The sequence below is a fragment of the Pantherophis guttatus genome, chromosome 1 (assembly GCF_059756535.1).
Source record: "Pantherophis guttatus breed Tessera chromosome 1, ASM5975653v1, whole genome shotgun sequence".
NCBI classification, from domain to species: Eukaryota; Metazoa; Chordata; class Lepidosauria; order Squamata; family Colubridae; genus Pantherophis; species Pantherophis guttatus.
The window spans coordinates 98614879-98641759 of NC_142063.1; the positions used below are offsets into that span (position 1 = coordinate 98614879).

Sequence of the window (26881 nt, forward strand, 5' to 3'; positions counted from 1 at the left end):
CTTTCTGTATAAAATACATTATGTGTATGTGTGCATATATCTGTAGGCTTATAATATGCAGTATTTATAGTCTTGGTACTGAGTTATCGTTTTCATGTTTATACATTTATAAACCACTAAAAAATTAATCACTTTGTTAGAGAATATAGACAACTCCCCAAAATACCAGAACAAGTACCCCAATCTTAGTCAGTTGATTATGTGCCATCAAGGTGGTGTCCATTCTGACCACATAGGTAAACCATCTCCAGGATGATGTGTCCTCATCTTAGTTCCCAAACATGCACCCATCATGCAACTAAGTCAATTCATCTTCCTGGCCAGCCTCTTCTCTTTCCTTTCACCTTTCCCAGCATTATGGACTTGTCAAAGGAATTGGGGTTTTGCATCTCAGTCTATAGAATTACCCAAATTGATCTTGAATATGAACATGGGAATTTTCATAATAGTCTGAAAATCTTCTGAAGTTTATTCCAGAATATGCACACTTGACTTAGAATATTTTTTTTCCTCTATAACTGAACTTTATTATCTCGGTTGAATAGAGTGGGTACTTTTTTATAATAAAGCACAAGATATACAATGTGTCATGCTCTGTATTAGAACTTTATTTTGCATTTGACAACAAATCTTTCTTTTTAATCTAAGGGGAAATCTGCTTTGTGGTCACACTTGTTACATTACCAAGAAAACAGACAGCGAAAACCTACATCTGGAAGCTTCAGTACCTCAGGTGCAGTTGTCTTCCATAAAAATTATGTTGCCATTTTGTACAAGAAAAAATAAATTATATTTCTTAATTCTAATAAAAACAGAGGTACATAGAAGATATAATTATATATTTATTTACTGAAAGCTTAACTCTGATGTAAATTCTATTCTCAGAGTAATATTAATTATTCTAGAACAGTGGTTCTAAAACATTTTAGTTTCAAGAATTCTTTATATTCTTAAAAATTACAGAAGATACCAAAGAGCTTTGGTTGAGTGGGTTACATCTACTCATATTTACTGAAATTAAAACATCTTTAAAATATTTGTTTACTTTGTGAACACTGTAAGGAGGTGCACAGGAGTCTCTGGACTATACTTTGAGAACTGTTCTGGAATATAAATATTCTATTAGGTATCACCTAAAATTATTATTTTAAAATAAATAGTCCTTTCTGAGAAAAGCACCATCATTGTGTTTGATGTAATATGTTTTAGTCTATATTTTCACTGCACTGTACCTGTTATAAATTCATTTTAGGACTTTAAAAGTCAAATTTATTGGGATGAGTTCAATTATTGGACTAGTTGTGCAACATAGAGTTTTAAATCTTAATAAAAAACCTGGAGTTACTAAAGATGTGTTTTGAGTCAAAGGGCAGATACTGCCTCTCCAGTTCCCTTAAACTATTGCTTGTTTAATTTGCCCATAAGAATATAACGGTAACTAGTGAAAAGAATATTGTAGTAGCACTTGGTTCAACCCAAGAGCTAGTTTCTTATGTATAAAATATAGCTTATTTTGAGTCAAGAAAAGTATATGTCCTGTATTTCTGCACTTCACACTATTCTGGAATTGTGAATAAGAGTATCTAGTTCAAAATACAGAAAAACTGATGTGTTTGAATTGCAGTGCCTTTGGTTAATCAGATTTGATTAGCTCATTGTACACATTTGAAATCATGCCATAGTATGCACTGGAACTGTACTTCAAAGCCTGCAAACAATTTCAGCTTGCCTCATCACTTATATTGTGTCCTCTGCCCCCATTCTTCCAAACTATTGATCTACGGCTATGCAGATCCAATTAAACCTAATTTAATTGTTCTAAAAGCAAAGTCTATACAGTATTCATTTTCAAAGAATAGTTTTGAAGATTTTTTTAGGTGATAGATTTCAGATTTACTAACTTCCACTCTCAATAATTTTTACCATGTTTTCTTGCATCTACCAGCTCTCAGTAGAAGAAACTCAAGGTGGAATAGATTTTTCAGAGAATATGTCAAATAAGGAAACACAAATCTCTGTTGATCAAGCTATAGAACTTTTAGAAAAAAAATACTCCTTAATATGAGCATTACAACTAATGTAAAATGTGACTATCAACTGATGAGATAATGAAAACTACTGAGGGCTCATATAAGAGCCTATATAGTAGGCTTCAAATCTTGCTCAAAATCAAAGCATTTGCATTTTTAAACTTTTAATCAAATGTTTGTAACCTTTATTTTAGGAATTCTTCTAGATGCTGAAAGACGGAAGTCAGATGCCAATCCAGGAATGTCTCCTTTAAGAGTATCCCTTATCCAGGACATGAGGTTGGATTTTTGAAATCCTAAAGATCTGATAAAAGTTTTAATCATATTTTTAGGACAGCTAAGTTTACAATATTTCATTTAATTATTTAATTTCACTCTTATTATTTTGATTATATTTTATCATTTTGTATTTAGGCAAGAACCAGAATCTTAAACCAGTTTATTGAAAAGTATGTACCAGGTATATTCAGTGGAATATAATGTTTAGTAAGTCAGGTAAAGATTGAAATCTGAACTTCAGCTAATTTTGAAAAATGATCTCACTACAGTTTCGTTAAAATTTCTGTCTTATTTAAGATCACTATCTCAGGATCTGTTTGTTGTTAGCTTCCTATTGGAGACAACAGCTACTTTAAATAAAATATTTGTTGAATCGTTGTTGAAAAATGCAAACTTTCAAAAGACAATATCATAATATAGTTTGCTTTTAATGTAATATGCTCTAAGGAATATTTAAAATTTCAGTATAGTTTAAGAAGATATATTATTAAATATTTTAAGCTTTTTGTTAACATTATCAGGCTAAGACTCACAAATGGAACTATTTGCTTTCATCTGCTGGATCCCATTGGCAATACATGAAGATAATAATATGTCTATAGTCAACCTTAGAGTGACAATGAAATGTAGATTTTGATTTTGTATACCTTTAAGAGACTCAAGAATAAAATAATTACCAGACTAAACACATATTATGGCTTTATTGGCTGGGTTTGGTGGGGCAAATGAATTCAAAGATCTACTAACACATAATACAAAACTGGGCTAACCAAGCAAGACAGCTTGTTAGCAGCATCTACTCTCAGGCCATGTTGGAGTATAGGAATGCACAAGGACATGTTTTTACTGGATCAGTGTTACATCCCAGTTCTAAGCTTTAAAGAAGGAACTCTTTTTTCTAACTTCCAGGCATTCTAGCCATGTCAGTGTGAACTTTCAGATAGAAACTACATAATTTCTAAGTACATATTTATACACTTTCTAGAACATACTTTATTTTCAATACTAAAAACTTGTCTTATCATGTAGAATTCACAATTCTAACTCACAGAATATTCTACAAAAAAAATCAAATTCCATTTTTAGTATAATTAGCTAAATCTGAATTTTTACGAAACAATTCAAAAATTGTCTCAGGTGGGGACACCACTACCCAAATTTCTCTGGACTATGAAGTTCAGGGGATTGGAAGTTAGACAAACGTCTTCCAGCAAATGCATGTCATGGGTGAATATGGGAAATCTACATGTCACTTAAGTAAAAAAAAAAATCATTTTTTCCCTGAGCTGTATATATTTTACTTGGTATGTATTTTTTGTTCTATGCATCTTTTATATTCCTTTTATGCTTATACATTTCCTATTTCATCTTTATGCTAGAAGAGAAACTATTTTTTCTTTATTGATACTATATTATTAATGAATCTATTTCTCTTCCTCAGTAAAAGGTTTGGCAATAATAACAGTATAACCTATTTTGCTTTTCTTTCAGGCATATTCAGAATATAAGTGAGATCAAAACGGATGTTGGTAAAGCTAGAGCTTGGGTTCGACTCTCCATGGAAAAGAAATTACTTTCCAGACATCTGAAACACCTTCTTTCTGATTATGAACTCACAAAGTACGTTGAAACAATCATTTGCTTAATGGACATGAATCAATTCATATTTCCTTTTATATTCACTTCTCATGCCTTATAACAAAACTAATAGATACTTAAGGTATACAGTATGAATTTCATAGTTATTTTAAAAGATAATTTTCAAAATAAGATATGAGCTCAAAAATTTAATCCAAGAATTCTATGCCATTATGAATTGGCATGAGGGAAAAAAAGAAATCTAAATATACCATATTTTTCCTTCCCAAAAACTAAGATGCGTCTTATACTTCGGAGTGTCTTATAGTCCGAAAAATACGATAGTTTACACCAATCCATTCACTATATCATTTAATCTTGCAACTCATATTTTCTTCCACCATATCCATAATTTGTCTTCTCTTCTTTAAACTTCTTACCTCTCTTCATGAGAGTCTCATTAATTCTATCCAGCCCTGGCTTTCTTGGTCTTCTCATTCTTTGGTCCATTCTCCCTTCCTTCATATATTTGTTTTTTAGCTTGATGTTCCTTTTCCATATATGACCAAATCACGTCAAGTATTTCTTTCTCACAATTCAATTTGTATCCAATCCACTTTCATTTAGCACTCATTCATTCTTTATCCCAACTCTTCTTTTACCATGCACACCTTTTAGTAACCTAGTCCCACTTTCAACTTTCTCCTGATCTATGCAACTCTCATTTTAATATGTTAAAGTGGGCAGAGCAGAGATTTAATATGGAACTATTCCTTATACATTTATCTGTAAATAATTTAAACAACTAAGAATTATTGTACATACTTGTGCTGCTCAGTGTTGAACCATTTTCTGAGTATTTTATTTATTGTCAAAGTATAATTTTGCCTGTGTAGTATGTATTCTGTCATATACTACCCAGGCAAAATTCATACTTTCACAAAATGTACAAGCCTATTAATTTTTTTTCTAAATCAACATACAGTGGTTTTGGAAATGTCGAGAAATATTGAGAAAAAAACCCTCCTTTTAATGTCTCTTTCCATTTGGAAGGAATAAAATTATTTTCTGAGATATAGATTTGCCTAAGAAAAAATATTAATTAGAAGATTATTTTTTAAAAAATGAAAATATTCCAGAAAGGGACATACAGATTAGGGCAGATCAGGGAAATTATTATTAGTTAACTTTAGAACTAGGAACCTGAAGATTCAATTTACTGGATACCCTAAGGCACAAAACTCAGTGAGTGACCTTTGGCTAGCCCCTTTCAGTCCAATCTATTTCTCAGGATTGTTGATGTTAGGAAAAAATAGGAAGAGGAAACATTAAATATACTACTTTGAATTCCTGAGTGAAGGTATTATTTAAAACTACTAAATTAATATATACTAATATTCAACACTTTGTTCAGGTAATAGAGACTATATTTAATTGTGCTTAGCCAAGAGAGTAAATCAATCTACAACTTTCTTGTTCTATTAATTACTATTTCTATTTTTTTTAAATGGCAGTCTATACATCTTATGCCTTTGGAGTTAATTCCATTAAATAAACAACTCTTAAATCTAAATAGAGCATTAATATACTTGCATTGTACATTCCAAATAGTTTCTGATGATACTAAAACTAGGATTGAAATATTTAATAGTTCAAAACGTTTATTTCTTTATCTGGATTTTTACCTTTCAACAATCACATTTTTTCATATTTCTAAAATAGTTTCCATTCTTTAAAAAGAAATGTGGATCGAAATTCATATAAAGCACATACAAAATCTAAAAGACTCTAAAACAGTAATCCATTGGTTTAGTTTTTGTCAGTGCATTCTTCAGAACAAAACTTCTATTATAATTATAAAGTATTTATTTTCTTTGTCAGAAAACTCTACAAGCGTTATGCTTTCCTCCGTTGCGATGATGAAAAAGAACAGTTTCTTTATCATCTCTTGTCATTCAATGCTGTAGATTACTTCTGTTTCACCAATGTTTTTACAACAATTTGTAAGTATAACTTTTTATTATTGGAAAAATTTCAAATTATCTTGTGGTACTTAATTTTCTATAGTAAGCTTTTGTAGTTCAGACTCCACTTTGTCAGATCCATGGAATACTATTTTCATATGACTTGTATATGTATACCACTATAGAGAGCTAAAAGTCTTAGGAGAAAAGTCACAGGAAAATGAAATGCAAGAAATGCAGATTCTAAAAATTATGTAAGACAATTATTTATAAAGCAATATTAATCCCAACACATTATTCAAATTTTAAACTTTGGATTTCTCAAGCCAGGGAAGTTATAATTATATTTATTTTGAGATGTGATAGAAAATATATTTAACTACTATAATTGATTTTTATCAGTAAACTGGAAAGAGAGCATTTTCTCTCCCTATGCAGGGAGATATATCTATACCCTATATACCCTCAAAATTTGTTATAGAAAGTCATGACTTTGTGTGGGAAGTGAAAAAAGGACCAAAATGCTTAAAGATACTTAAATGAACATTGGTCAGTACAAGACGCTGAATGCAATTCGGTAGCTATAGGGCTGTGATGGCGATATGGCACGCGTAGCCATATCAGTGGCTAACGAGCCATTTCTGGCCTCTGGACGGCCTCCGGGGGGGGGGGAGACCATTTTCAACTTCCCCAGACTCCTAGAGAGGCTCTGGAGCCAGGTGAGAGAGAAAAACGGACCTTCCAGGCCATCATATGCCAGGAGTGAGGGGAGCGGGGTGGGTTTCACATGTGTGGGGGGCAGGGCGCATAGAATTATGGGTGTGGGCACGCGTGTGCAACCCCCCGGTCCCCGCCTCCTGGCACGTGATGGCAAAAAGGTTAGCCATCACTGCTATAGGGCATGCATTGTCTTACATAGAGTGTGTTTTTGGAAGAGTAATTTTCAAAAGGCAGTTTATAGATACAAATATTTTTAATTGTGAGACAGGTATTTATATGTGCATATTTGCGTACCTATTTGCGTCTTCCTTGGATCAAAAATATTAGTGTATTTATGTAAATAGGTTTCCTGGAAGCAGTGATTTTTAAAAGCGTTTTGAAACTGTCTCATTTATAAACAGAGAATAAAACAATATCTATAAATTTTATCTATAAATTTGCTAAACACAATTGTAACTGGTTTGTATAATTTATACCTAGTATTTTAGTAAACACTAAAATAGTATAAGGGATGGAAGCGGGGTGAAATGCTACCGGTTCGCACTGGTTCAGGTGAACCAGTAGCTATGGCAGCGGGTGGTTTGGAGAACTGGTAGTGGCAGCAGCGCAAGGCTTCACCCACCTGCTCAGACGTCATTACTTCCTGGTTTTAACCAGGAAGTAACCTGTTTTCTACCCTCTGCGCATGCGCAGAAGGGCTTGCGCATGCACAGATGGTCCAAGTGCGCACGCGACACACGCGCGGGGGGGGCATGTGTACTTCTGAACCGATAGGGAGGGTAAGTAGATTTCACCCCTGGATGGAAGTAAGATCTGTTCCCATCTTACTTATCATATGCTGTTGCTGGCTTTTTTTTTTTCTTTTCATTTGGCTCATGGGGCCAGTATTGGGCTGATACTGGAAGTTAAAAAGTATTAAAGAAGAAGGATGATTTTTACACACATCTCCTCAAAACCTTATTTAGCTTATTCATGATATATAAAGATTTCAGTTACTAAATACAGCTTTGCTAAGCAATACTTTTTAAAAGAGATTTAAGAAGAGTATGTATGTATGTATTTCAAAATTTGCTAAGTTGTTCTTCAAAAATAACCCCAGCAAACTTATAACACTCTAAACTATTACTTACTTTTTTTAACTGATATAATTCATAACATAAATCAATAAAAGTTAAGCAGACGTGCTTGGTTTAAGAATTAAATTGAAACATAAAATTAAAAAGCTTAATGCTTAAGGCCTGGAAGGTGACAAAATGAACTGGGAAAATTCTCAGTGGAAAAGTTTCTTACTGGGGAATTTCTCACTGGGGAACTATATATTTCAGGAGTAGCAGATTCTACTGACGAAGCTCAGTAAAGCTCCCCCTGCATTTATTTTTGGAGACAATTATCCAGCTGTATGTGTGTTTTCTTTTTTACAGTGATTCCATACCATATATTGATTGTTCCTAGCAAAAAACTTGGTGGCTCAATGTTTACAGCCAACCCATGGATATGCATTTCAGGAGAATTGGGTGAAACAGGAATCCTGCAGATTCCAAGAAATATGCTGGAGATGACATTTGAGGTATCTCTCATGTTGTTGTTGAACAGAAGAAAGCAACTTTTCAATCACTAAGCCCTGTGCTTTTGTTTCAAAAAATATTTTTCAATGATCAAGGGCTACATTGCAATAATGTAAAATAAGTAGCGGAGGCTGGCTAAGAGTCCTTTAATGTTTTTTTTAAAACAGGGAATAGCTTACACACCTTTGACAGTTGGCCTTTAAATTTTCAGCAGCTTTATAGCTCAAAACTACAGGTATCCCAGAGCCATGGGATATCTACCTCAAGTTAAAAGAACACAAAATAGAAAAGCATGGAGATTGTGGGGGAAGGAGGGAGGGAGAGAGAGAGAGAGAATTTAATAAATTGGCCTTTGAAAATATTTATTTTTGTGGATTCCAGCAAACCCTGACAACTATGATCACAAAAGGAAGTTTACTAAAGGAGGAGCAAGGTTTCCCCTTTCTGCATTTAATTTGAAGTTTTGAGAAAGTTCTACTAACTGATTTTGAAAGGACCGGCCCGCAGGGTCTCTGCCAGCGAAAAGGGAGCTCGGGAGGGCCCTCCCAAGCTCTGGTTTTGCTGACAGAGGATTGCAGGAGGCAGTTGCAGCCGAAAACTGAGCTTAGGAGCCTGTTTTCGCTGGCAGAGCACTCGGGCCACCACAGGCGCCCCTGACACAAGTGACGTTGAACTGGCCATGCCCACTTTGGCCCCCCGAGGTCAAACACAACTCTGATGCAGCCCTCAATGAAATCGAGTTTGACAACCCTGGTCTAATGAAACAGAACTTTCAATGATTTATGGAAAATCAGCAAGGTAGGTATCTGGTGCCTCTCTAGGATTAATGTTACAAAGAAGGAGGAGGATGATGCTGCGTGCATTCCTCTTAGTGCTCCTTTGATCTCTCATGGAAATAGGACCCTAAGCAAAACCTCCCTTTTACAATGCATGAAACATCAAAGTCCACTTGAAGGGGACAATCCTTAAGGTAACCTGGAATTTATTCCCATAGAGCTTTATAAGTAATAAAGAATTTTGATTGGACTTGGAAACTAACTGGTAGCTTGGGCAGTAAGCAGAGAACATCCTGGTACTAATTGTCAGCCATTAATATCCCAACCATTGCAAAGTGCACCATCTGCAAATTCTGGGTCATTTCAAAAGCAATCTCATATAGAGCATGTTAGAATGGTGTTCAGGACATAAATAAATGTTTCCATAACTTCATAGTCAAGGAAGGGGTGTAGCTGGCAGATTAGCCAATGCTGGACATGCATTCTTTGCCCATGGCTTTCCTCTGATGTCCTGCAGCAGCCATATGTTTCCAAGTTGTGGACCTGTTCCTTCAGAGAGAGAGAGGATCCCATCAACAACAATTGCTGAGTCATATTGGAGAAAATAGAGACTATCATATTATCCTTTTAATTATTAAAATTCCAAGCTTCTGAATGTCAGCTACCTTCTCTCCTTTGCATTTCTGTTGTTCCAATTGCAGAGCAAAACAGAATTGACTTTGAAACGTTAACTCAGATCTTTGTCTTCATGCATCTCCAGTGTCTGCCTAAAGTCCAGTTATATCTTCCCTCTTCTAATATACATTAATGAAGGCATCTTGTTTTCTCTCTTTGTTTTTTTTTTTAACCAATATATATATATTTTCCTAATTTTTAGTGTCAGAATTTGGGAAAACTTACTACGGTACAAATAGGACATGATAATTCTGGATTGTATGCCAAGTGGCTAGTGGAATATGTTATGGTCAGAAATGAAGTGACGGGTCATACTTACAAGTAAGGTTCCTTTCAATTTATGCATTGTACAAATAGTATTTGAATTATTGAATTCAATGAATTATACGCATTTATAGTACAATAAATATGATGGCCTCATTTTCTTGTTTCTGTAACTGTTCCAAACAATAAAGACTTCATCTGGTCAGATAGGTATCATTTTGCTTTCTTATTTTATGAAAATAAATCAGCTACTAATGCAGATGACCTGCAATATTGTTACATATAATAACCTACAATGGTGTAAAATTCAGCTCTAAATAGTGATCCCATATGTGCAGAAGGTATTTGGTGTCTCTCAAGGATGTATCAATCATGATAACCTTTCACCAACTGAACCTGCAAATGTTGCAAGTTGATTTATTTGGAATTTTCTATTTCACATATAATAGATAATCTTTTATCTATTATAGTAACTTCCTATTAGTTTCATGCTTACACAAAAAATGTGCATTGACTTCTGCATAAATTGGAATCTAATGGAAGAATGGAGCCTATATAGTATACATCCTGATTTTTTAAATCAGTATTTGACAGCCTAAATTGTTCTACAGTATTACACCCCATCTGTAGTCCATTCCAAATATTTGTATGCTTAAATCCACAATTTTCAATTATTTTGCTTTCCAAAAGCTAAGCTTTTGTGAGACAGAAACAGTTATATCAGAGGTGGGCAACCCAATGAGTTTATTTGAAACCCCCGTTATTCTAAACCCGCATTGCCAAAATGTAGCAACGAAATAGTCAAATTATAGTAGATCAATTAAAGCTTATTGCTGAGTTTGTGGTCTAAGTTAAGGATTCATTGTGGAAATTCTCTGCTTCTTCCCTCCCCCACAAAAGAACTCGAGGGGAAAAATCAGGTATGCATCTTCCAGTGGAAACACTGCAGCATCAAATAGCCTTCAGTGATCTTTCAAAAACTCAATACAGTCAGTTGTAGCTCTCAATATCGCAAGAATTGTCTATCCTCAAGTTCATGAACACAGTTCAATTATTCAGTAACTGGAAAGATTTACAATGGAGCACACTCACCTTACAGAGGAAAATCAAGTCTGTTGTGTGCTGTCTTATTAAAAGTGCAATATGAGCAAAATGACCCTACAGTACTTTCTTTTCTTTATTTTTTTCCCTCAGGTTTCCATGTGGAAGATGGCTTGGAAAAGGTGTAGATGATGGCAGCTTAGAAAGGATCCTAGTGGGTGAATTGCTGACATCACATTCTGAGGTAGACGAAAGGCAGTGCAGAACCCCCCCATTGCAGCAATCCCCCAGCATGATCAGAAGATTTGTCACCATATCACCTAACAACAAGCCAAGTAAGCTGGGTAGATTGTAGTTACTTCCACGCATAGTGTCTATGGAGATTTTCAGTCTTCAAAGAAAATCCAGAAAATCCAGTTGCCTCTTGAAAAACATGAGAAGGCTGAGAGAGGATAGTATACTATTCTTGTTTAGTATTTGAAAGATACAAAAAAGATCATCATCCCTTCTATACTGCTGGACAGCATAAAGCATGGGTATCAAACTCTCCACATCACATTGCCATCATTTTCCCCCTTCACGGAGCTGAGGTGGGCATGGTCTGTGCATGACGCATCGGCCCACGGGCCACCAGTTTGACATCCCTGACATAAGGCATAAGTAATAGGAAAGAGTTTGTATTTAATGTTCGGTGGGGGGGAAACCAAACTTCCCAACAGGAGAACCAATTATCCAGAGAGCTGGATGGCTTCCCATCCGTAGTTGTGTTCAAACAGAAGCTTGTCAATTATTTGCTGGGGATATTTCACTTCCTGCAGTAAACAGGATTTGTCCTTAAAGTTAAGTTACAGATTATGCACAAATTAAAAAGTTCTATAAAAAAGAGAGAATATGTTCTCCATTCTTACTTTTAAAAGGACTTGACTTATCTGTGTATAAACTAGACATCGGATTAGGTTTTTAAAATATTTTTTTTTCCTTTTGCAGAGTTAAATACAGGTCAGATACAAGAATCTATTGGTGAAGCAGTAAACGGAATTGTCAAACATTTCCACAAGCCAGAGAAAGAGGTAAGCTTACTATACATGGCAATAATGGGCGTTGATAATTTCTTCCTTGATTGATATCGGCCTAGAATTGACTAATATAATTGCTAATTAATGTATTAATGTATTTGATAATCCATACCTTTACATTAAAGGTATGATAATCCATACCTTTAATGTAAAGGTATGGATTATCAAATACATAATATTGTATATAATTTCATATTGTGGCATTTTTTATTAGGACTTTCAAGTGTGTTTGAAAGCTGTAATTAAGTTCATTTGATCAGTATTAGCCAGGGGTGAAATCTAAAATTTATTACTACCGGTTCTGTGGGTGTGGCTTAGTGGGGGGGGTGTAATGTGACTGGGTGGGCGTGGCCAACTTTTTTTTTTTTTTACTTTTAAAAGCATTTTTTCTATAACCTTAAGAGGTTGCAGAAAAAAATGCTTTTAGAAGCCTTTGACGATCAGGCAAGTCAGCTGGAATCGCCAGAGGCTTTTAAAGACTTTTTTTTCCTACAACCTCTTCGACTGAAGAGGTTGCAGAAAAGAATGCTTTTAGAAGCCTCTGACAATCAGACAAATCAGCTGGGATCACCAGAGGCTTTTAAAGGCATTTTTTTTCCTACAACCTCTTCGGCCGAAGGGGTTGCAGAAAAAAGTCCTTTGAAAAGCCTCTGACAATCCCAGCTGAGCTGCGCGATCATCAGAGGCTTTTTTTTTTAACTTTTAAAAGCATCTTTTCGGCCGAAGAGGTTGTAGAAAAAATGCTTTTAAAAGTAAAAAAAACAGCCTCTGATGATCACATGGCTCAGCTGGGCATGGGGGGGGCGCAGGGATTTTTGCTACCGGTTCTCCGAACCACCCGCCGCCATCGCTACCAGATCGGGCGATCCAGTCCGAACCGGAAGCATTTCACCTCTGGTATTTGCAGAGGTGAAATATAAATTTACATCTAATTTATCTTTTACTGTAATTCTTTTAATTGTTACGAGCTGCTCAGAGTCATGGGGGTCAGGCAGCATACAAATTTGGTAAATTGTTATTATCTGATAAAAAGGGGCTAGGTGAACCACACTGTGGAAATCAGAGGCAATTTTGGAATTTGATTTGTGTGAATCTGGATCAACATATAATAATATAATATTATTGTATGTGTTGCAATATTTTCAGGATCAGACTCAATAAGATTAGCAAGAGTTAAAGATTTAACTATATATTCTTTTATTTACATTAGGCATTCTATATTCACTGAATATTCACAGATAGAAGCAAGGGAAAGGGTGTAGGTAGCTCCTTATATATACAATGGGTGGAGCTATATGTGGGAGTGGTGAATTATGAATACATTAAGAAGTGAAGAATAAGTTAACCCCTGATACCCTGTCTGTACACTATTTACACATTAGAGAATAAGGCATTTACATCTGACAAATCCCCCTCTAAATGCCGATTCGTTATACAACACCAGTTACACTCAGATTCAGGACAATACAAAACATACAACTTAGAGGTTAAATATTTATGCTGCTTAGAAGGTAAAGGCTTTGTCAATATATCAGCTAATTGTTCTGAAGTGTCGCAATGCACTGCTTTAATAAATCCATCCTGAGATAATTGTCTCACATGTTTAAATTTTATATCTATATGTCTGGACCTTTGTCCAATGGCATCAGATCTAGATATTTCAATGGCTGCTTTATTGTCTTCATGCATAACAAAGGGCAGAGCAGGTTTTTTCCAGACATCTGAAATTAAATCATTAAACCATACAAGGTTATTTGCGGCTTTGGATAAACAAACATATTCCGCTTCTGTCGTTGAAGTGGCCACTAGTTCTTGTTTACCAGTGTACCAGTAAACTGGACAGTCGTTTAAGAGAAATACATAACCAGATGTACTTTTTCTGCATGAAGTGTCTCCAGCCCAATCTGCATCTGCATAACACGTAAGCTTTGGTTCTTTAATATCATTAGGCTCTAACATTAAACAAAAGTCTAGTGTACTTTTTAGATATCTTAAAATTCTTTTAACAGCTTCCCAGTGATACATTGTTGGTTTGCTGACATGCCTAGATAATAAATTGAGTGGTAAAGCGATATCTGGTCTAGTCCAATTAGATATGTAAAGGAGTGAACCTATAATTGATCTATAGAATGTATTGTCCTTGAACTCGGGAGAAGATTCATCAGAATTTCTTAGAAAGTCAGTTTGCATAGGGGTATCACAAGGTTTGGCATTGGTTAAGTTGCATTTATTTAAAAGTTCTATGATCTTATCTCTCTGGGTAAGTTTGAATCCTCTTTTTGTCTTATTAATTTGGACACCAAGGTATTTGTTTACCTTGCCTAAAGATTTCAATGAGAAATGCTCATTTAGTTTAGTCACAAAAGTTTCTCTTCTTTCTTTATGTTTTCCTATGTATAAAATGTCATATTGGAATACATCAAGATTGCGTGCTGATGCTACCACTAGAGCTGTTTTGACACTCTCTGTTCTTACAGTGGGGGAATACGTGTCAGTATAGTCCTCCGGATATTTCTGTGCATAACCCTGTGCAACTAATCTAGCTTTGTATAGAGTATTTCCTCCCTCTAAATTCTTAATTTTATATATCCACCTGGTACCAATAATTGTCTTATCTTTAGGTGCAGTTGCAGGTGTAAATACATTTAGTCTTTGTAAACTTTCCATTTCTTTCTTCATTGCTAATTCCCATTTTTCCTTTTCTTCGTGAGGAAGTTTTAACACTTCCTCGTATGTATTGGGTGTTGTTGGTTCACCATCCATGTGCATTACATAATCCTTGTATTTATTTGGCATTTGATTTCTGGTGTTTCTAATGATTTTTTCGGGTTTACTATCGTTATCATGCAAATATCTTGCTTCCTTTTTTGTTAGTGTGTCTGTCTTTATTTTGTGTTGGCTATTTGTCCAAGTTTTGTTTTTGTTTTTATATTTGTTGATATTTTGCTTTTCTATAATCTCTTTCTCATGAGGTTTTGTATCTTCATGTTTATTTGGGAATATCTCATTAAGATGTAATTTGGACCAGTTAGCTTGTTCATGGAACACAGCTGTTCTGGAGACTATAAATTTGTTGTTACTATCAATGAATCTGTATCCTTTAGTGCCAGTCTCATATCCCATAAATCTGAGTCTTCTGGACACATTTTCTCCCTTTCTTCTTAATTGTTTAGGTATGTGTACGTCTGCTGTGACTCCAAATATGTGCATGTGTGCTAATTTTGGTTTTCTATTATACATCACTTCATATGGTGTCTTATTTACAATGCTGGACCATGTTCTATTTTGTGTGTAATTTGAATAATGTAAGGCTTCTGACCAGAATTGTTTGCTTAAGCCAGCATCTTCCAATGTGCATCTAATCATGGTTTGTAATGTGGAATTTTTTCTCTCTGCAATCCCGTTTTGGAACGCAGAAAATGGACTAGAAGTGTAATGTAACATTCCTTTGTCTTTTAACCATTGTGAGAATTCTTTAGACATGAATTCGCATCCTCTGTCTGTCATAATTTGTTTTATTTTGATGTTGTGTTGTGTTTCTATGCATTTGTAAAATTCTTTAAATTTTTGAAATGTTTCATCTTTGTGTTTTAATGTATAAACAAATCCATAGCGGCTATAATCGTCCACTATTGTCAGGAAGTAACGTTTTCTATAAGTGATTGATGGAGTTAATGGACCAACTAAGTCCATGTGTACTAAATCAAAAATTTTGTTAGTTGATCTGGTAGATTTTCTTGGCCTGGGACTAGTTTTTAGTTTTGTAGATTTACATACTGAGCATTCCAGATAATTTTCACAATTTTTTATTTTAACACCTTCTGCGTGTTCAGTCATTTTTTGCACTACAGGAAAACTGGCATGTCCTAACTTCCTATGCAATATGTGAGCACACTCATCATGAATTGGTTTACCTATCTTTGGCTTCTTATCGTTGTGTGCATCTGTGTGATCATGAGATATTTTACATTCATCATTGTCACTGTTGCTAACATTCTCATCATCTATTTCAATACAATCTTCCATATTTGAATCAATGTTATGTAACCATTTTTCTTTTGTTATCAGATAAGGTAGGCCTCCTTTAGTCACCACAGTGCCTACATTTATTTTATTCTTTTCCAAAGTTGCCTTTCCTTTTGAAAAGACAATGTTAATGTCAGAATCTCTGCTTAGTTTTATGGCACTTAATATGTTATGAGGTATTTCAGGTATTAGTAATACCCCCTCTATTTTTCCTAGACCAGGCAAGGTTACATTTCCTCTACCTAATACTTGAACCTTTTCTTGGTTAGCTACCTTAATTACAAATTTATCTTCTGCAAATGAAGACAATATACTTTTGTTATTAGTGGTGTGATTAGTTGCTCCAGAATCAATAAGCCAATTATTGTTCTCACTTTGTTGTATGTTAGTGTTGTCTTGTTTATTTAATCCATTCAGTGAACCAGACTTTCTATCCTTTGAATTGTCTCTGCCCCCTCTATTCTCTCTGTGATTTGGTGGGCTCCTATATCTATGCCTTTCTATGGAAGGCTGTCTATAATCGTATTTGTTTCTGTATTCTGATCTATATCTTTCTTTTAAGAATTTTGGGCAGTCTCTTCTATTGTGTTCCCTGGATCCACAATTATGACATTTAAATGTTCCACTATATTTTTCTTGGAAAGCTACTTTCCTATATGGTTTATGTTCTGTGTGATTGTTAGAACGATTCCTTCTAGAATTATCTTCTGTTATCAATTTGTTAGATAGACTTTCTATGGATAAATATCCTAGATTGATTGTGTCTAAATGTGACATAAAATTGTCCCATGATGGATCAAGTGAGTTGATAATAACACTTTTCATTGTTTGGTCTGAAATCACCTCCCCCCTCAAATGCAGTTCAGCTCTTATTTTGTTCAAAGATATTAAATGTTCACTTATGGAAACCCCTGGTTTTATCCTAGATGAAAAGAAGTCTTTAGATATCCTTGTGGTGGTAGCTACACTGTCACTGTGAAACAAATTAAACATGCATTGAATAATTTCTGAAACAGTCAAATTTGGCTTAATGCTGTGATACATTGCAGGAGACACACTAGATATTATTAAGAAAAAAGCTCTATGGTGTAAACAATCTATTTTTAGTGTCCAAGGTCTTTTTGGGGGACTAGTGATAAAAAACAGTAAGTTTTCCTTCATAAAGACAACCTGGAGCTGTTGATACCATTCTTGTAAATTAATGCCATCAACCCTTAGTTTTGGGAAGTCACTGGGTAAATTTCCGACATTATTGGGTCCATTACTTACAACCTGAGGTAGTCCGTGGTCTCGTAAATGCAGAAAATTGCAAAACGGCGTGGGGATGCTCGCTACGAGTCTGCATGATCTTCTCTCCAGTTCATGTCTTCCCGGATCGTCAGCGTAGTTTCGCGCATGCGCGTTGCTCATTTCTTCTTCGGCGTCGTCGTGGAAGGTTCTCCTCATTGCGGCTTGCTCGCTCTGCTCTTCTTCAGACGAGTCGGTCTCTGGTTCGACTTTGGGGGTTCTGACGACGGTGGCTGTTCTTCCTCTTCTATTGAGAGCGTTGGTGCTTGCTTCGGCCTGCGGCGTAGGGCGGTATCGGCAGGGCTCTCTGGGTTCTGGCGTCAGCGCTCTAGTAGTCAGGATGGGAGCGGGCAGGTCTTGAGGCATTGGCTTGTTCGCTCGCTTTTTCGGCATCTTTTTAGTAATTTTCAGTTTTGGCCCAAATGCAGCAAAGAGCGTTTTCATCGCTGATTTTATTTGGTGTTTTGTTGGATCTTCCTCACTTTCTGGTTCTGATTCTTCTGAGGTGTTTGAATCTTCTTTTTCGTTTTCGTTGTCTGATAACATTTTTCGCGCCAGAAATTTTGAATTGAGCTTGCTGATTGGTTCTGCTTCGTTCATCTTGGAGGCCGGTTGAAACCAAGATGGCCGCCATTCAAATTTTCGCGCGGGATCATCGTTTTTCTTCTTTGTAATGATTTTCTCCGCAGTCATATCACTCACTATTTTTGGATCTTTAGGTTTTTCATTGGTGATGTTTTTCTCTCTCGCTGCTCCGCTGTTCTTCAGCATATCTTGGAGGTTCGCGATGAGTCTTTCATCATTCTTCTGGCTTTTTAATAGTTTTAATATCTCTGACCTGAGTTCGTTATTTTCTATTTCGATTTCCTCCTGGTCATCAATTATTTCTTCGTCTTCAGTGGTGTATTCTTCGGATTCTCTCGAAATTGCATTCGTGGATTCGTTGATTATTTCTTGTTCCGTTTCCATTTCTTTGCTGTAGGCCCTGGTGTTGGGCCTATCTTTCTTAGACATTTTAAAGTTTTTTTATTGAGTCAATTAACCATCCTCTGCTACCAATTTGTTGCAATATTTTCAGGATCAGACTCAATAAGATTAGCAAGAGTTAAAGATTTAACTATATATTCTTTTATTTACATTAGGCATTCTATATTCACTGAATATTCACAGATAGAAGCAAGGGAAAGGGTGTAGGTAGCTCCTTATATATACAATGGGTGGAGCTATATGTGGGAGTGGTGAATTATGAATACATTAAGAAGTGAAGAATAAGTTAACCCCTGATACCCTGTCTGTACACTATTTACACATTAGAGAATAAGGCATTTACATCTGACAGTATGTATATGAAATCTTAATCTGTTCACCGCCCTGAGTCCTTCGGGAGAAGGGCAGTATAGAAATTCAATAAATAAATAAATAAATAAATAAAACAATACTTTCCTTCATTTTCATACACAGAGTACTTTCTCATCTAAGGATTTTTACTAGTTTCCCTATTTTGAAACTAGTTTACTAGTTTCCCTATTTTGTAGTAGTAGACATATCCTTGTAGGTCTGGCCCAGGGGTGAAATTCAAAATGTTTCCCTACCGGTTCTGTGGGCGTGGCTTGGTGGGCATGGCAGGGAAAGGATATTGCAAAATCTCCATTCCCACCCCACTCTGGGGCCAGCTAGAGGTGGTATTCGCCGGTTCTCGAACTACTCAAAATTTCTGCTGCCGGTTCTCCAGAACCTGTCAGAACCTGCTAAATTTCACCCCTTTCAGGCCAAACAGGAAACATGACCAAATGAACTAATTCTATTTTATTGTAAAGCTACATTAACAGAATCTGACAAATTAAAGTACAAATTCCTGCCATCTCCTTTACAATCCGAGAAGCTAGAAAGGATTCTTTTTGAACTTCTTGCTCTGCCCCCTTTCTAGTTGCAGGCTATATCGTCTCATATCTGAGCATTCCTTAGGCAACATTTCTTCTCTCCTCTTCCAAGGTGTTTCCTACATACTATTACAGATACCCAGTAGCATAGCATCCATAGCGCAAACAGAAGTTGTCCACTATTCTCCCTGCAGTTTCAATTGCCTGTTCTGCCTATTTTGTCCTTTCTTTACGTTGTATGGCAGAGGTCCCCAACCCCCAGTACATGGACCGGCAGCGGTCCGCAGCATGTCAGAAACTGGGCCGTGCAAACAAACAAAACTCCATCCACAGGATGCAGGCAGCACACAAAACAAGGCCCCCTCTGGCCCATGGAAAAACCTCTCTCCACTGTCACTGGTGCCCAAAAAGTTGGGCACTGCTGTTGTATGGTAAAAGTTCATTGTTTTCTTGCGGATGCAATCTGGGGGTCTCCATTTATACCAGTAAAAGGGCTGTTGTTATATATAAATTATAGATTATCTATCCCTGTTCTAGTGTGTTACTCATTCAGTAGTTCTCATTTTGCTCCTTTTAAGTAAATTTAATCTATTAAAATATTCCTGAATCTTTTTAATATAATAGGTGGAATCAACATGAAATATAGGTAGCTTATGGCAAATGTGTATAGTATTCAGTTAGTTACAGTGGTGGGTTTCAATATTTTTTACTACCGGTTCTGTGGGTGTGGCTTGATGGGCGTGGCATGGATTGGTAAACATGGCTTGGTGGGCGTGGTGGGGAAGGATATTGCAAAATCTCCATTCCCTCCCCAATCCAGGGGAAGGTTACTGCAAAATCCCCATTTCCTCCCAATCAGCTGGGACTTGAGAGGCAGAGAATAGATGGGGGTGGGGCCAGTCAGAATTTTTACTACCGGTTCTCCGAACTACTCAAAATTTCCGCTACCGGTTCTCCAGAACTGGTCAGAACCTGCTGAAACCCACCTCTGATTAGTTATCACAGGCTATAGTGATTTATGGTTAGACAGATATATAAACAACTTAAAAATATGTTTTGTTTGATTTTCCATTGGCAGAGAGGAAGTTTAACACTTTTGCTTTGTGGAGAAGGTGGACTTGTTTCAGCTCTAGAGCAAGTGTTTCAGCATGGATTTAAATCTCCTAGGCTCTTCAAGAATGTTTTTATTTGGGATTTTCTAGGTAAGTACAGAACACTTGCTTGGAAATATAATCCTATAATATCTACTTTGTCGTCTTAAATGAGCCTCATGTGTAATTTGAATTATTGGTTATTAAAGTAAACACTATTTAGAACTAGAAGTAACTTTTAACACCCATTCTTAATATAAGAAAATGAAATGAAGCAATTATTCTAGATAATATTTGAAGAAACAAGGCAATATGGAAGAAAGTAGTCAAATAATATTTGGTACTAAGCACCAAGCGAAAATATGAGTGGTATTTTATCAATTGCCTGGATATCAGTTTTTAAATTTGAAAGTGTAATGATATTTGCTTTTTTATGTATTATATACATTCTCTACTAATTCTCATTATAACAAAGTTGAAAACAATAGTATAGTACAGGTAGTTCTCAGCTTACAACAGTTCATTTAATGACCATTCGAAGTTACAACGGCACTGAAAAAAGTGACTTATGTCTGTTTTTCACTCTGACAATTGTTGTAGTCCCATGGTCACATGATCAAAATTCAGACACTTGGCAACTGACTCATATTTATGACAGTTGCAGTGTCCTGGGGTCATGTGATTCCCCTTTGGTGATCTTCTGATGAGCATATTCAATGAGGAAGCCAGATTCATTTAACAGTCATGTCACTAATTTAACAACTGCAGACATTCACTTAACAACTGTAGCAAGAAATATCATAAAGTGGGGCAAAATTCACTTAACAAATGTCTCTTAGCAACAGAAACTTTGGGCTCTATTGTAATTGTAAGTCAAGGGCTATCTGTACTACATAGATATTAGGTGATCAGAGTAAAATTGGTAAGTTTGTATTTAGAAACACAAAAATAATTCAGTTACAATCTGATATGATTAGATGACCATTTTTGTTGTTTTATGTCTACCTTCAGAAAAAGCACAAGGATTTTATGAAGCTCTTGATCAGAATGAACTGGTTCCAGAAGAAAACTGGCAGAAAAGGGCGAGGAGTTTTTGTCGCTTTGTAACAGCCATCAACAACACTCCTAGAAATATTGGAAAAGATGGCAAATTTCAGATGTTAGTTTGCCTTGGAGCTAGGTATGACTCTATGGCTATTACTTTGTCTGTAAGCTGCTTGCTAGAATGTTTCCCTAATTATTTTGTTTCCTTGTTCTGTTGATTAGGTTGGTGCTGTTTAAAGAAGAAGTATTTGGTCACTTAGCTAGCTTTTAAAAACTTAAAATAGAAGATGGTTATCCGTAATTGGTTATTTTGTGACAAGGGATTTTTTTTTAAAATAATCAGTGTGGTTTAAGAAAAAAATAAATAACGAGAGATGGTGTACATGCATATATAAATGCTCATAATTATAGATTAAAAGACTGAAAATGCAAGAAACCCTAGATATGAAAAGGAAATTAATGTGTTGGAAAAAGAAATGTTAGAGTTTTTGTTTTTGAATATTCACTAGTTCTAATCTTTGTACCTTATGCTATAATAAAGGTATTGTATTTGAGCTCCTCAAATGTTATAATGGATTGTAGCTGAATGAAAATAATCCTTTTAGTTGTTTTGTTAATAGTTATCTTCACAATCCAGTTCCAGTCATTGTCAGAACTGCTAGCATCTGGAACTATTTTAGTTTATGAGTTTATTGAGAGAAGTAAATACAGTTTTTTTTAAACTTGAGAACTAAGTCCTGTTAGTGAAAAATATTTAAGCTCTGGATAGTTTTTACATAATAACAGAATAAAAAACCCACAGTGAATAGGTACACAATTTGCCAGTATTGATTAAAACCCCAAATCATTTGAGAGATGACAGACAGACACACACACGTGCACAAGATACATATATATGCATGGTCTTTGAAAAAATTAATATTTGAGTAACCATTTGAATCTTCTGGAAAGAATTATTATGCTAGGATTTTTTTTCCAAAGATAAACCTCTTCTTGCTCATTCCAGTCCTATGTCTCAGAAGTCCTAATATTCAGAGGAGGAAATTTTTTCAGCCACACCCTATATTTCATTTTAATTTTTTTGTTTGTGGGAGTAAGAATTGCACAAACAAGCAATAATTCTATCCAAATATTTTATATACTTTTAAAGAGAGTTGTTTCTACTTAAAATAGTTAAACTTAATACATGTTAAAGATTTTGGAATTCCTTTTTATTGTCTTCAGAATTTTGGTTGGAACGCTGAAAGTCTCAAGCAAGGTATCAGCATTAAGTCTATAAATTGCTTTCACCATGCAATTGCTTTCTGTTAAAGCTATGATTGCTGACATTCGGGACTTGTGAGAGTTATAGTTCTAAAAAATGTGGAGAACTTCAAGTTAGCTTGTCCATACCAAAGCTAGGTAATATATATGTGATTGCTAAATTTGAGTTAAGAAGGAGTGATAATACAAGAAAATTTAGTATTTTTCTTACAAAAGAAGATAATATTTAATGCTTGTTTTCAACCTCTAAAACTTTCCCTTACAGAGATCATCTCTTACATCATTGGATTGCTCTGTTGGCAGACTGCCCCATCACTGCTCAGATGTATGAAGATACAGCATTGATAAAAGATCACACGCTTGTGAATTCTTTGATCCGTGTGTTGCAAACATTACAGGAGTTCAATATCACACTGGAAGCATCCCTTGTCAAAGGAATTGACATCTGATTTTGCCTCATGCAACAAGCACTGTTTAAAAAAAGCAACAAGGAACAAACTATTGTTAGTATGCAAAGATTATATCTGCTAATACATCGCATCCAAAATATTCATGTGACTCAATGCAACTCTTCTGGAATGAAGATCCAAATGGTGTACAAAAATATAACAAAAACTGTACATCTGGTGTGTAAAAGGAAAAAGGATACTTATAAATTACTTTTAGAGTTTATTTGCTGATTTGCTTTTACACGCTTTCATGTGAAAGAGTTAGATGAGTATTGTGCAGCTTATTTTAAAGCTGTAATATTTCTTTGCCATAGATAATGGTGCAGTGAGAAGCTCTTAGCATTCTCTCAACTTGCCTTCAGACTGTATCCTGAAAAAATGTAATTAACACATTCCAATTTCTGCTAAGTCACTAAGCAATTAAAAACTAATATTTTATTACGTAAGTTACACTATTTAGCATTTCCATGTTGAATCACTGCTGTGCTGCAAGAAACTTAGAAATGTAAATGTTTTTAATAGGCTCAAAGCACTGAATTCATTAGCAATTTTTCTTTTTTTATCAGTATTATTTTTAGCAGATTTTTCAGGAGTGAAACATGCAGATAGATGTTCAGAAATCAGTAGTATTTTTTCATACATGAAATTGCACAGAGAAAATTATAAGTGTGTTTTAACTGGCATTTATTTATTTAACTTTTTCGTCATGATCTGGTCTTTGCCTTTAAAAAAAAGAATGCTATATACTTGAGTGCAGTCCCCTTAGACAGAAGCTCCAGAATAAGTATCTGCAGAAAAATATGTCTCAGCATGGACATGCCTTTCAAGTTCAATCAGTTTATATCTAATGATATTTCAGAACATAAAATACAAATGTGATTATTTTAAGGTCGCATATCCCCCTACGTAATGGCTAACAGTGTAATAATGTGACACTTGTTGGAATAGCGTATAAATATGCAGAGTCACAGAACAAAAATTTCACACTTGTGTGACATCTTATGATACTGGCACAATTTTATTACAGCATTATAAGCACATCTTTTGGTCAAACATTTGGGATTAGTATGAGTGAGGTCAGTATTACTGTGACTTACTTATGCTGTTACTAAACCTATTAACATAGAAAGGTTTTCAGATCTTGGTTAACCCTACTTCATAGGCAGAAGATAACAAACATTTTCTTTTCAAATGCCGAATGTCATGTTCTAATTTTGCTTTGTTAAATGGAGGATTTCTTGGATACTTGTGAACATTATGTAAAAATATTAGCCTATTCTAATAAAGTTCAGATGTGGATTCTTATAAATAGTAAAATTCCAATCAAGAAAAAAATCTAGTGAATGCCTAGAAACAACTGTCATTATTAGCTGAGAATTTAAAATCCTTAAAAAATGCATACCTAATAGAGATAATACTGAGATACATAGGACAAGGGTTGAAATCTCTGTACTATAGTAGGAGGGCTTTTCTGTATGAACACATATGGAGCTGTGAAAAAGGAGTCTTCAGTTGTCAGTTTACTCAAGTAGCATTATTCTTAATTCCTACATTTTGTGGTTATTTTTTCCAGTAACTTAAAATACAGCACATGTATTAAATTTTACTATTTTTACTTACCTTGTGTTTTTCATTATTATCTTGAGAAGCGTTCATTATTGTCTTCTTTCACTTCATTTTTAATCTATTTACTCTTATCCTAAGAGGAATATGCTTGATTCTCAAAGGAGCACATTTACCTTTATTTTATTTGTTGATCTATACTGAAATCTCTCTGTGTGTTCATCTAAACATATTCTTTTCCTCCAAAATTTTATCAGGAAGTCTTAGCTAACTGCACACAAAACTTTTCAAGATAAAAACATCTGTTTCATATTCTTTCAGGCACTTTCTTTTGAAATGCCATGTTCCTTAAACTTTTTTGTATAAAATGTCTTCTGATAGATACAACTTAATAGAAGATTTGTACAATAGTAGCTAATGCAGGGCGTGACTAAAGAATTGTATGAATGTATATTACACTTGGCTTAATCGCAATTATCACCAGCATCTATACAGAGAAAATAATGGGAAGTTGTATTATCTTTGTTTTTGTTTGCATTATGCAAGGAGAGTGCAAATCACTCTCTGTTGAAGGATTCTTGGTGCTACCCTATCATATTTCAAACATATGTGGTATTTAAAGTTATTAAATTTCTTCCCATTGCATACAAGAATCTGTTGATTTTAGGTGGTTCCTTGGCCTAATATGCAGTGGGACAAATTACTTCTGGTAAAAGAACCTGAAGCAATATATTTGTCAAGCATGATTTATTTAAGAACCATGTTAATGGTTCTATGAACATCAACTATAGATTTGTAATCTTTCAATATCCACCTTATCTCCCATAATCTTGCAATACATGACAGGCCTCTTAAATCTGAGGGCATATATAGTGATATATTTAGGAAAGTATTTTAAACATTGTGTGCAATTGCATTTATGAATACACAAGAAATAAAGGTCCAGCATGCTTCTAGGATATCACTTTCTCATAAATATAACTGTACCTCTTCAGATGAAAAGACAGTAGATACTTATTTCCAAACAAAATATCTCAATTATAGAGGCAATATCAATGTAGTTCAGTTATTCTTTTATGCTAAATGGAGGGCACAAAAACACTTCTAGATTCAAACTGTGCACACAAAATGATATATTTCTTGCAAAACTAGAGAAATAATCAATTCTCAGCATGGCACTGATGACCTAATTCTCATAGAATGCTGTTTCAACACTAGAAATATCATTCTTGTTAAAGCGTAACAGTTAACAGAATTCCTCCTTTTAAGCTGTATGATTCAAATACTTTCATGTGTATAAGAGAATAACAAGGGCTGCATTGTATTTATTTGATAGGCAACTATACCATTTGTCATCAAAATTGAAATTCATCACAAAAAGTATAGCTTTTTCCATTTACTAACAAGTCAGTTGCAGCCCATTCCTTTCAATGGAATTTTCTTCTATACCAGCACATAAACTTTTAAATCATATTTCTATCTAGAGGAGAAATACTTTTCCACTGTGAAGAATTTTAAGTTTCAGACTAGTACTTCAGAACTTTGTGCTTGTGCATTGTATATTTCTAACAATATAGACAATGCATCTATGTTGATCTTTGGAGTATTTTAGACTTCCATTGTCATAGTTAAAATATATCTGGAAACATGAAAAAATCTTGAAAGTTACATGGTTTTAATTTTAATTTTCATTTTGGAGTTCCTTTTATACTTAGGGTTCTTTACTTTCCTCAAAATGCAGCTGTAATTTTAACAAAATGTGAAGAATTTTGGCACATTTTAGTCATTTTTATAGAACAGAAACTACAAGTATTTTATTCCTTTTCTAATTGTAATTTGTATTTTTAAACACTGTATAGATATAGCTTACTTGAACTGCAATAAAGTTTTTTCTAATATGATAAACAAGATTAATTTAATATGCCATCTGTGGTAATTATTTATCCTAATTGGCTTGAATTATGTAGAGGTATTTCATCACACATTGATATTTATTGCATGCAGCAAATTCTGCTAGAAACTTGTTTTTCAAAAAATCACACTGTTGAATTCATTCATAAGTTGCCGTTTCAGAGCTACTTCATTTCCCACATAATTTGTTCTGTGATAAGGATGCAAATCACGCAGATTCAAATTCAATATCCAATCTGCAATGTTTTAAACCAATCTGGAGCCCTTCCCCCCTTGGACCTAATCATGGCAGAAATATTCCCTAGTAACACTTCCACTGCTTTGTCAATTTTCCTTCTTTATGTCCCGAGCTCTGTAGTGAGGCAGCCTCTCCATCAATTACAACTGAAGAACAAGAAG

At 34.8% G+C, this 26881-nt stretch overlaps 1 protein-coding gene across 5 annotated transcripts in view; it reads left to right on the forward strand.

The window, feature by feature from the left end:
* Positions 1–24627, forward strand: part of DENND5A (DENN domain containing 5A) — a 77122-nt gene extending 52495 nt beyond the window's left edge. For 4 of the 5 annotated variants that reach the window (XM_034417053.3, XM_034417055.3, XM_034417054.3 and 1 more), the window contains 11 exons: positions 649–733; positions 2225–2309; positions 3801–3929; positions 5769–5890; positions 7993–8138; positions 9790–9908; positions 11046–11227; positions 11880–11962; positions 20240–20363; positions 21264–21432; positions 22825–24627. In XM_034417053.3, coding sequence (XP_034272944.1) covers positions 649–733; positions 2225–2309; positions 3801–3929; positions 5769–5890; positions 7993–8138; positions 9790–9908; positions 11046–11227; positions 11880–11962; positions 20240–20363; positions 21264–21432; positions 22825–23008 — 1428 coding nt within the window. In that variant the 3' untranslated portion in view covers positions 23009–24627. The remainder of the gene's footprint in view (positions 1–648; positions 734–2224; positions 2310–3800; positions 3930–5768; positions 5891–7992; positions 8139–9789; positions 9909–11045; positions 11228–11879; positions 11963–20239; positions 20364–21263; positions 21433–22824) is intronic. The other variant, XM_034417057.3, reaches the window with a different exon arrangement.
* Positions 24628–26881: the final 2254 nt, after the last annotated feature.